The sequence below is a fragment of the Pistacia vera genome, unplaced genomic scaffold, assembly GCF_008641045.1.
Source record: "Pistacia vera cultivar Batoury unplaced genomic scaffold, PisVer_v2 Contig347, whole genome shotgun sequence".
Classification (NCBI taxonomy): Eukaryota; Viridiplantae; Streptophyta; class Magnoliopsida; order Sapindales; family Anacardiaceae; genus Pistacia; species Pistacia vera.
Genome location: NW_022196165.1, coordinates 900594 through 912981, shown reverse-complemented (window position 1 = coordinate 912981; position 12388 = coordinate 900594). Strand labels below are relative to the sequence as shown.

The window sequence follows — 12388 nt, the reverse complement described above, 5'->3', positions numbered from 1 at the left end:
ATAGAGCCACGTCTCAGTCCACCATTGAAATTTCAACGAAGTCCTATCAACTTTGTCTTCAAAAAGTTTATTTACCCTTCAAAAAATTTGAGGTATAATTTTGATATATACTAGAATAAATGGGGTTTAATTAACACTTCCCTTGTGGTTTTCAAAATTGACAAAATAGCTCCTTGGTTATACAGATTATCCAACCACCTCCTCTATACGGATTTTGACTACTAACAGACAATATTACCTCTACAAAAAATTTTAAAAAATTAAAAAAAGGTCTAAAACAAAAAATTCTTAAAAATACCGAAAAATCTTAAAATTATATTTAATTTTTTAAAAAACAAAAAGAATAAAAAATCATAAAAAGTTTTGGAAAAATAATTGAAAGCCTACCAAGTTTAAAAAATTTCTTAACATTTATTATTTTTTGTTTTTAATTTTGTAAAAACTTATTTTTAGGTCATTGCATAAATAAAAATTGTTTAACAGTTAGTGTTAACGGAAAAACTGACGATAGAGGAGGTGGTTTGACAATTCAAATAACCAAGAGAACAATTTGTCAATTTTGAAAACTACGTGGGAGTTGATTGGTTTAAACCCATAATAAATACACTTCAGTAGTTTTCATATATATATCCTTTGCTTTACAGTTGGATAAACCTTAAACCAAGAAAACGTTTTCTCGCTGAAAGTGTTTCTGTAAAGTCACTTCAATTTTGTGGTAGTAGAAAAAGGTATATCCTCGTTGTGAATAAACCCATAATAAATTTAATGATTAAAATTTGTCGACCCCAATTAAAGCTGGGTTTCTGTCGACAAATATCAGCTTCTATACAGTATATTTTAAATCATTTTGTGGTCCTTAATTTACGTTCTAAAATACTTGTTTAAATTTTCTGAGCATTGGAAAAGACATTGCAGCCAAATTTAAGAGTTTGGAGCGATTTTGTTTAGAACTTCAGAAAGAGTTGGAAAGTGTATGGGCCATCTTGTATCATTCTCAAATCTAATTATTTAATTTGAAATTTATTGTCACTGCACACAGCGAGATCATACGTAATTATGTCTATGAATTATTTAATATAGTGTAAACATACAGAGGATTATTTAATTTGGCGTAAACACGCAGAGGATTATAGCTACTGAGAGTTGTTACTTTAACAGGAAATACATGCATGCCATTTCCATACAAAGCAAAATTTGACAGTCTTTCTGTGGAAGCATGCTCTGCGTTCACAATGCTCTTTGAAGCTTTTTTTGCAACTTTTAAAGCCACGATTCAAACACAACCCAGCTGCAAGAATTTGCTAAGAATGCAGGTGAAATTGCAGCCTTTGATGATCAATGACTTCGTTCAAAAAGTAAAACAATTAATGCATGCATTCACAAAAGGCTGCAGGAACCATATTGCATGTATCAATTATCATAATGGACGTCCATATGATTCATATATTTATTTTGAGTAGCCACGTGGGTATGCTATTTCATGGGATTAATGGAGAAAATAAGGTTATTATTTATATATTTTAAGCCCTTTTATATTATATAATCTTGTCTCAACTTTCACATGTGTTTAAGATTTGTTACTCAACTTTATGTGGAAAGAGAGAGCTGACTATGGTAGACAAACATAGAAATCACAAGAAGATAATTTATAAGAGTCAGCTACCAGAAATGTATTTTTCAAATGACATCACACAAAGGGGCGTTTCATTTTACAAATTGTTTGGAAAAAAGATTCTAAATCACATTGGTTACAAACATATTGGACTAATATAAAGTTGAGTAATAACCTACAAGTTTAATTTTTTTGTTGGAATAGCAACTTAATATGGTATTAAAGTCAAATGTTACAAGTTACCATTGCAAGTTCTTATGCCGGCAGAGTTAGGTTGCCAGAAGATGGATTTCCATTTTCTTGGAACCATAGCCACATCGAGGCACAATTGAATTATGGCAGTGAAGAAAAAAGAAAAAAAATCCAAGTTTCATGTGAGATGACCTATTATATTAGTATAATATTGAATCCTTACTTATTAGGTTAAGCTTTTAAGTAGGATGACAACTTAACAAGATAAAGTAAAATTTTGGACTTCTGTAGAGTGTCAATTTCATTGAAATGAAGGAATTTAGTTTCGTTCTTTTTAATTCTTCAAAGTTGGAAAGCTTCGTTAACGTAATTAAAAAGGGATTTGAATTCTTGATTTCTAGGCTAAGGCTTCATTAGTTTATAGATTTGAGCTGATTTTTCTTCATATAATTCCTGAAATTGTTTGGATTTTTAGACAGCTTGTCCTTTCTTGAAACAAAATTTTTGTCTCTTAGAAAAAAATAAGTGTACATTGTTCCGTATAAATTATAATAAATCGCATTAAGCACATTACAAGTCCAACATTAATTGCTATATATTGGTGATTAAAGTTACAACAATAAGACTTTTTGTAACATTAAACAATATTAATGTAGCCAAGCTTTTAAATGCTGCCTCACTTCAACAAAAGAGTAAAACAAAACTCTCAGCCTTTTAAATGGAAGCATCGTCACTTTCTTCTCTTTCTTGATTCAAATTTTCGAAATTAATCCAAAGCCTGCAGGATTATTGATGATGATGCCAACTGGGTTCAGATTCAATCCCACTGATGAAGAGCTCATTCATATACTGGAAAAAAAAGTAACTGGCCAAGAAATGCTTCTCCAGAACACTTTCATTGTTGAAAGAAACGTATATGAGCTTGATCCACAAGATCTTGAATGTGTGTTAAACTTATTTCTTCTTTCTTCACTCTTCGTTTGTCTTATTAACTTCTTTTTATTCTGGTAAAGTTTCTGAGTTTAGGTTTCTCTTATCATCTTTTGCCATCCTCTCGGAGTTTTAGGTTCTTTTATATATATATATATATATTATATTTTTGTCTTCTTAAATCTGTTTTGTTTTTTCAAAAAGACAATTTGTATTAATCTTTATCATACAAAACAAGAAAAAAAAATCAAGTTTGGTTCTTTGAATTTCATAAATTGATTAGCTTTGATATCTTTTTTTTTTGGGGGGGTAATTTCCTGTCGATTCATTCAATTTGTAAAACTATATATTAGCTTTGATATTTTATTTATTAATTGACTTAGAAATAATGAAATTAAAAGTCAAAACGATTTTTTTATTTATATAATCCATGATCATGAATGAGATAATCACTATTAATTTAAGATATTGTCAAACATATTATTTTCAATTAAACTTAATTTGTATAAGTTTTTTCTTATATAGACACTTCTTATTGCTTCTCTGTTGATTTAACTTGAATTGATTGATATTAAAAAAATACTTAACAGAGTCATTTTCGTCTAATCAATTTATGCTGATTGATTTTGATATAGGGGATCGCACGGTGCTCTTATCGAATAATGAGAGATATTGTTATTATCTTAGGGAAACTGATTCTAGAGAAGTATCAGGTCGAGGATGGTGGAGAGCTACCGGCCATGTTAAGAAAATTTACGCTAAAAAGGGCCATGTGATAGGCTACAAGAGGCCGTTGACATTTCTTCGGTTCATCAATAGGGAAAGAAAGCGTAAAAATTCCTTCAAGACTAATTGGATTATGCATGAATATAGCCTACATTCCAACACAACGGTTAGTGCCGTCTCATGCTTAATGAAATTTTTTCTTAAATAATCTCTCTATTTTCTTTTTCATTATTTAATGTCTTTTCTTGTGAAATCTAACGATTGTGAACAGTCTTTTATTATTAGAGAGTGAATTTTTTTATCTTTTACTTCCTTTCCCTTGTTCCTTTTTTTCTTAGCTCTTTGAAATTGGGATTTCCCAACTGTTACTATGCATGTTGATCAGCTTTATGAACTTCTGTTTATTTCATTTCACCTTCTTAATTAAACTTTAAAGATATTTGTCATAGGCTAATGATATAATATAAAGGATGTACATAGTTAAAATGACTATTTTCTTGCAAATTTTTTTTTTCCGAATTAATACATGGATTATGCATACCTAATTATATATATTCAGAATTTATCCAAAACTAACCATAAAATATATATGAAAACCCTCTTAAACCTCTTTCAAAACTGTCATAAATCTCCCTTGAAGTTTAATAAAAATTATAAGAAACCATTTCAAAACCCTCATAAATCTTCTAAACTAAGTATATTTGAACTGTAACTTGAAGAAATTCTATATTTTAACACATGCCCTTTTGCTTAAACACATGAAATAAATAAGTGGACATAGGATAGACAAATGTGTTTTCTTTTTTATCAGCTATATGTACTTTCCTTAAAATTAATTAATTTTTCAATTAATTTTGCAGAAATGGAGAATTTGTAAGATCAAGTATAAAGGAAAAGAAAGCATAAAAGAAGAGCTGAAGAACATCAGAAAAGGTCACATCTCAAGGAATGATTTGAAAGCCACCGGTTCAACAATGGAACAGGAGAAACAGCCAGCACCTTTAGAGCTAGACTACATGTATGAATCTTATTCTGAAGGCAGCAACTCAACTGGAATGATGCTGGATTTTGTTTGTAATCAACAGCAACCTTATATAATTTTAGGCAAAACATGCAAATGGAAGAGATTGATGAGCAAAAGCAGTACCCAAAAGGTTCATATGATCCAATCTTGACTCACATTACGACTGCAAATTATTACTTTGACATGCAGTTCGAACAACCAGATTCTCTAGAAGAAATATATCCAAGCCTTTGGAATTGGTAGAACTACCTAGGATTGACCAGGCAGTATGTATGTTCGATTTCTTTCAGGATAGGATTAACCAGGCAATATTTTGAAGATTTTTTTTTCTTCTTTCCATCAACAATATTGTTTGTATTAGCTAGGCTTAAGTATTAGTGTTAGCCTCTTTATCCATCGGTTTAAATATTTGGATTAGGTGATAAATAAGCATTGAGAAATGTGAAACTCTATGATACTGTTGGGAGAGTAAGTTGTTGGTTAACTCACTTTAGTATAAGTTTACCCATTTTAAGTGCAGCGGAAGTATTACCAAGTTGATTAAGACATTTCTAATTTAACCGCATCAAACATAAGTGCGAAAAATAAAGAATACAACCATATACATGGTTCGGCTAAAATCTACTTTTAGCCTACATCTATGGGACCTTGTCCAGATCGAAGCAATTTACTAAGTTAAAGACACATTACAAGATAAAGTTCAAAGTTGATCTAAGATACAGTAAAAAGAACTCTCGGTTCAACTTTACACTTAGCACCACACTCTGAATCCTTAACGTATAGCAACTTCTTAGATCTTCTTCTCACTGGGAACACACCTGAAATCAGCTTGTGAACCACCAAACTTCAAGCACCGACGCCACGCACCAACATCAACAAAGGAACCACATTCCAAGAGATTCCTTCTTTTGGTTTGGACCACAAAATAGATCAGGAAATATAACTTTATTCCCTAGGACCACTTAAAGATACTATGACACATGTAAAAAGGTCCTAAAAAGCTAGAGACAAAGATAAACAATATCTTTTTTACTTTATCAAACATACAACTCGTGTTGGGTTGCAAATATCTGAAGCGAGAGTGTAACCACAGACTATTGTGCATACACACTTGAAATAAAACAAGCCAAGACACAAGTCTAGCAACCAATGTGCACACAGAACTGATGTGCACACATACGACAAAGGAAGCAAGCCAAATCATAAGATTGGCAACCAGTGTGGACACATAACTGTTGTGGACACACAACTCATAACTTTGACAACTATGAATATTCCACATTCTCCCCCTTTGTCAAACTTATGAACAAATAGCATAATAAAAGAGATCAAGTGCAAACCCATTTCAATCAACCAATCAAACCTACATATTTGCAAGAAACAAACATACGAACAAAAAGAACCAAAAGCAACACAAGTATGAACACAAGGTTAGCCAATGAAACATCAAGGTAAAATAACTAAAAGGTTCTACAGAAACATAACAAAAACAGTAGAAAGAAAAATAACTAACTCCCCCATGGAGAGATAACAGCAAAACAGTTCATAGTTTAGCAATAAACAAAACAAAACAAAACAAAAAAAAAAAAAAAAAAAGCAAAACAAAATTTTAAAATTCACTCCTCCATAATGCTTACTCCCCCCCTTTGTTCATAAGTCTTGAAGACTTTCGAGAGGGTAACGATGTACTATTAGCTTTCCTCTTGACTCTTCTCTTGGGAGGAGTAGCGATGGTGACATGAGTATCCTCCATTTTAACATTTGGGGCAACATTAGATGTGGTTTCAGCAATTTCATGAGAGGATTCATCTTTTGTCCAAGTTCAGTTTGAATAGGGGAAGCTTCATATCAAACTCCATTTTGTCCATCCGAGCATTGAAGGAAAGAGGAATCTCCTTCACATATTGGAGAACATTCTCCATGGAAGTCTCCAAGTCTTGTATAGCAACAAAAAGCTTGGACTGCCAAGTGTTAGTCCTTGTGTGTTTACCCGAGGAGGTGGAAAGAATGTTCCCTGATGGTTGTCGAAAAGATTTTTTGGTGACAGTCTTTATTTTCAGCAAGGGCTCCACTTCAGAAAATTTTGGTTTGTGGGTGGAGATGATCTTGTAAATGAGGGAAGAAAAGGGTAAAAAGTAGAGAGAATGCACGGATTGTGTAGCCACTCTAACACTTGTGAAAATCAATGCGGCTAAGTTTATTTTCTTCCCTTGTGCAATCCCATATAGAAGTTGTGCTCTTTCTGGTCTAATAGTGGAATTGTGCATTGAGGGAGACCAATTAGTAAGAGAGATCTTAAACAACAGGCGGTAAAAGGGTGTGAGTGCACTAAGCTGAAGAACTCCACTTCTTGGCCATACAACAATTGAACCACCAGTTATAACCTTAATAATTTGGTCTAATTCCAAACTGGTCAAATCAAAATTTTTCTTAGCCTTTTTCAGATCTAAGGCATCCCTAACTACCTCTTCATTGAAAAGAACCCAATGACCTCTAACATAAACTCTGTCATTGTGCACATCAAAGTTTTGTTCAGCATCATCAATGCCAAAATTGGCGTAAAACTCTTGAACAAGAGTCTGAATGGGTGCAATCAGACCCGAGACAGTATTAATCCATTTTTGTTTCTTCATCATGGCATGAAAGTCATCAAAATCATCTAACCTAACATTTACCTTGCACACAATTGTCTTTTTGACAATGTGACTCTTAAATCTAACCTCGACAGCAAGCAAAACAAAAGGAGAGATTTTACCAGTTGAAGCCTCTTCCACGATTGCCTTCCCTTCCTTCTTCGCCATCTTTGTTGGAGTCAAGGGCTTTGATGGACCAGCTTTTGCAGGAGCAACCTTGCGAGATTTGAGAGTGGCAATGGGAGTGTTGTCTGAGGCATTGTCGGATGCCGAAGGGGATTTTTCTGGTGACTTTTCAAGTGAGGCAGGGGCAAACTCATCTGGTGAGCGCACAAAGTCCTAGTGATAATTGGAAATAGGGGAAGAGACAGGTGAGGATGAGCAGTTGGTTTCTTCCTCGTAGGATTCCTTTAGAGTGGCAAAATAAGACTTCGGTGGGGTTTGCTCTTTCGTTGGCTTTTTTCTTGAGGCGGTTGGATTTCTTCAGATCTTGAAAACCCTTTTTGAGTGATTCCTTCGTGGCCTCTCTCTTCGGGTTTTCAATTGCTTTCTTTCTTGAATCCATGAGAGAAAAACAAAAAAATCAGAGAAAATTTGAGAGAAAATTGTGAAGAACAGAGAAAACAGGCAGCGTAATAGGTTTTAAAAAATGAAGACTGACGCGAAAAAGATTAGGGCAAACATTTATGGTAGGCAATGATCTGAAGCCCTAAAGAGAGTTTTACCAAAAATAGAATTCTATCCTAAGTGAGTGTACATAAGCAATCGTGTGAGCACACAACATTCCAAAAGAACATTAGAAAATTTCAAAAGACTATACTTTATTGAACAAATTTAAAAGCATAGGAATTTAAAATGATGAAATGCTTCATATGAATTTTTTAAGGACAAGATAGTCAATTTGTGCAAAACATTGTAATAGATCAGATTGTCAATCTTAAAAGGCACAATTTCTCATAAGAAAGTTGTCAACATAATGCAATCAAAACAACACTTCCTCAATCACACATGAGAAATAAAGTCATATAAGCTTGTCTAAGTGTGTGATAGTGTCCTCAAGAGGGTTAAATGACACATTGGTCAAATAATATTTTGCAAGAGAATCTCCCCCTTCCCTCATGCCCTAATAATTTTTTTTTTTTTTTTTTTTTTTTGCATTTTTCTTTTTCGACATAGCAAATAAAAATTTTTCTTTTCATTTTGATCAAAGGGCAAATAACTCTAAAAAAAACATAACTAAAATGTAGCTTTCACATTTGCAAGAAGGTAGTCCTCTTAATGGTAGATTTTTCAAGACATAGAAGTCTCTACAAATTAGAAAATTACTTAAAATAACTTTCACACTTCAAGCAAGCTAGCTCATTCATAATGGTGACAAGAATGGACAAACAACTCATGATGAGATAAGGTCATGTTATACAGAGTCTCAGTGGACACAACATACTAGAGTTAGTACACAGATAAGAGAAAATGAATGAAAATTAGAGTATTAGCACATATCAAAGGACTTGACAAACAAAAATAAAAGTTGCATGTTCATGCTTTATTCATCAACTGAAATGAAAAACTACTAGTTGAAGTAGTCCAATGGACTTCCTCAAGAAAACAAAAGTATCATAGTCAAGTGCTTTTGTAAAAAGATCAGCCAATTGAGATTTTGTGTTCACATGAGCAAGTGCAATGATGTTCTCCTCAACTAATTCTCTAATAAAATGATGTCTTATGTCAATGTGCTTAGTCCTAGCTAGAATGCTAGGTTGGATTCTTAGAGATATTAATGGCACTCGTGTTATCACAAAATACTGTCACACAATCTTGATCAACACCATAATCAAACAACATTTGCTTTAACCATAAAATTTGAGTGCAACAACTCCCTACAGCAATGTACTCAGCCTCGGCAGTGGATAGGGAGATTGCATTTTGCTTCTTGTTGTACCAGGTGACAAGATTGTTTCCAAGGTAGAAACATCCACCAGAAGTGCTCTTTCGATCATCCAAACTTCCTACCCAATCTGTATCACTATATCCAACCAAGCAATTGTTAGAATCAAATGAGTACCAAAGACCAAAATCACACATACCTGAAACATATTTCATGATTCTTTTCATTGTATTCAGGTGCAACTCAGAAGAATTAGCTTGAAATCTAGCACAAACACCAACACTAAAACTAATATCAGGTCGATTTGCAGTTAAGTAAAGAAGGCTTCCTATCATGCTTCGGTACATCTTATTGTCAACCTTTTTACCATGTTCATCTTTGGACAGCTTAAGGGTAGCACAAATTAGGGTTCTTTTCAACATGTTTCTAGCATACTTTGATTGGGAAACAAACATGCTATTTTCCATTTGTTTAATTTGAAGTCCAAGAAACATATTCAACTATCCTACCATACTCATCCCAAACTCATTTTTCATCAAACTAATGAATTCTAGTGCATGTGAATGAGATGTAGAACCAAACACAATATCATCAACATAAATCTGTGCACACAAGATTTCACTGTTAACACACTTAATAAAGAGGGTTTTGTCGGCATTACCTCGTTCATAGGTAAGCTCAAGAAGGAAAGTTGTCAACCTTTCATACTAGGACCGTGGGGCTTGTTTCAACCCATAAAGTGTTTTCTTCAATCTAAAAACATGATCAAGTTTGTGGGGGTCTTGAAAGCCAATCAGTTGTTCAACATACACTTCTTCGATGAGCATCCCATTCAAGAAGGCGCTTTTAACATCCATTGGGAACAATTTTATCTTGAGGCAGCAGGCAACAACAAGGAACAAGCAGATTGACTAAAGTCATGCAAGCAGGGTAAAAGTTTCATCAAAGTCGATTCCCTCCACTTGAGTATATCTTTATGCTACTAGCCTTGCTTTGTTCTTGACAACATTACCAAATTCATCAGTTTTATTTTTAAAAATCTATTTGGTATCTATTATGTTGATTCACTCAGGTCTCGACACAAGCGTCCACACATCATTCCTTTCAAATTGTTCAAATTCTTCATGCATGGCCTCAATCCAATTTTCATCTTCCAAACTTTGCTTGGCATTCTTTGGTTCTACAAGAGACACATAACAAAGATGGTTAATTTTATTTTGTCATTACCTTCTTGTAACCATTACCTCATTTGGATCTCCAATCACAGTTGAAGGTGGATGAGCTTTTTGAACCCATGTTGGTGGATCTTTTCTTCTTTGGTTTCTCTTTTGAATACTCTCATTAGAAAAATCAACAACCAACTCAATCCCTTCATGTTGCAATGATGGATCAGAAGATGAATCTTTGCATGGAGCAGATCCAATTGTTGTAGCACCAGAAGTGGGTGACAAAACATTTGAAGAAGGCTTAGGTTCAAGTGATTCAGTTGTGTTCACACCATCTTGTGTGGACACACGAGGAGCAGACATGTCTTGAATTTCACATGCTTGTGAATATTCTAAAAAATCTTTTGCATCACTAAACACAACATTAATGGATTCTAACTTTTTTTCAGAATGCATGTTATAGATCCTGAAAGCACGACTATTGGAAGAATATCCAATAAAAACTCCTTCATCACTCATAGAGTCAAACTTACCTAAATTTTCTTTATCATTCAAGATGTAGCATTTGCATCAAAGCACATGAAAACAAGAGAGATCAGGTTTCTTACCATTCCACAGTCATAGGGAGTTTGAAAAGTACCTTTTCTGAGATAGACGCTATTGGAAATGTGACAAGCTTTGTTGACAGCTTCGACCCAAAGTCTTGTAAGAAGCTTTTTGGCATTAAGCATCACCCTAGCCATCTCTTTGCTTTTCCTTTCCACAACACTATTTTGTTGAGGTAGTTTTGGTGTTGAAAATTTATGGAATATGCCCTCCAAATCACAGAAATTAGCAAAATTAGCATTCTCAAATTCCTTTCCATGGTCACTCCTTATTCTCACTATCTTTATAGCCTTAGAACTCTTCTCAACAAGTAACCTTTTAGCTAATTTTTGAAATGCATTGAAGGAATTAGATTTCTCACGTAAAAAGTCAACCCAAACATACCTTAAAAAATCATCAACATAAACAAACACATACCTCTTACCTCCCAAACTCTTGATTTGCATGGGACCCATTAGATCCATATGGAGCAATTCCAAAACACATGAGGTATTGAGATTAGATAAAGCTTTATGAGATATTCTAGTTTGCTTACCTTGTTGACATGGACCACGACACATTACCTTTTGGAGGTTCAAGTTTTGGTAGTCCTTTAACCACTTCCTTTTTTGAAAGTCTTACCAAGTTTCTAATGCCATAAGTTTGTGGAATCTGTTTTTGAGCTGAAACATGGCACACGGTTAGAAAGCAAGTAACAATTGTCATTTGACATTTTTTACCTCAAGTAGAGAAACACCTTTACCATTCAAAATTTGACACTTGCCCTTTGAGAATTAAACCACAAATTTTTTGTCACAAATTTGACTAATACTAATCAAATTAGCTTTCAAACCATCAACAAGTAAGACATCTTTCAAAATAGGAAAATCAGGAAGTACAATTGACCTTTTGCCAAGTATTTTACCTTTCTTTCCATCTTCATAAGTGACATGCCCACTATTAACTGATTCAAGTTCAGTCAAGAGAGATTTATTGCCTGTCATATGCCTTGAACAACCATTGTCTAGATACCAAAGATCATTTTGAAATGCAAACAAAGAGGTATGAGACACAAAACCGTTCACATCAGTCTTAGGTCTCCAAACTCTTTTGGAAGAAAAACCATTGTTAGCATTATGATTTACATTAGCAACAAAACTATGGTTTTTAAGAACTTTCTTCAAATAAGCAATAAACTTGAAGCATTTGGGTCTGATGTGACCTTTACTGTTACAAAAATGGCAAATAGGAATGAATTTTGATACCTTCATAGCTTGTCTCACATAAGTACCTTCAACATGAGTTTTAGTGGCCTTCACAAATGTGCTTGCACCAACTTTTGATGTGCTAGCACAAGGACTGAAGCCCAAACCATACCGATCTCTAAAAGATTTTCCTTGTCCAAGGACTCCATCAAGCTTAAGAGAACCTGCATTCAACTTATCAATGATGGCATTAGCCTCAGTTAGTTCAGCAATAAGAACAACAATTTTTTCGAACAAGGCTTTCTTTTGCTTCAACAAGTAGCATTTTCAGTGCCAAGAGATTGCAACTTTTTCACAGTCTTTAGCCATTGGTCATACATTTTATCATATGCATCTTCTTGCTCAGCATCAATATCAATAGTGTCATCTG

The 12388-nt window shown here is 33.8% G+C and overlaps 1 protein-coding gene across 1 annotated transcript; it reads left to right on the top strand.

The window, feature by feature from the left end:
- The first annotated feature begins 2599 nt into the window (after nt 1-2599).
- On the top strand, nt 2600-4635 carry LOC116139104 (NAC domain-containing protein 41-like). The gene is made up of 3 exons (XM_031424776.1): nt 2600-2747; nt 3370-3626; nt 4321-4635. The coding sequence occupies exons 1-3, from the start codon at nt 2600-2602 to the stop codon at nt 4633-4635; spliced, it is 720 nt and encodes a 239-aa protein (XP_031280636.1).
- Nucleotides 4636-12388: the final 7753 nt, after the last annotated feature.

Coding starts and splice junctions, on each gene's coding strand:
- LOC116139104 (XM_031424776.1), top strand. CDS start 2,600: ATGATGCCAACTGGGTTCAGATTCAATCCCACTGATGAAGAGCTCATT. Junction 2,748..3,369: donor TGATCCACAAGATCTTGAAT/GTGTGTTAAACT, acceptor ATTTTGATATAG/GGGATCGCACGGTGCTCTTA. Junction 3,627..4,320: donor GCCTACATTCCAACACAACG/GTTAGTGCCGTC, acceptor TTAATTTTGCAG/AAATGGAGAATTTGTAAGAT.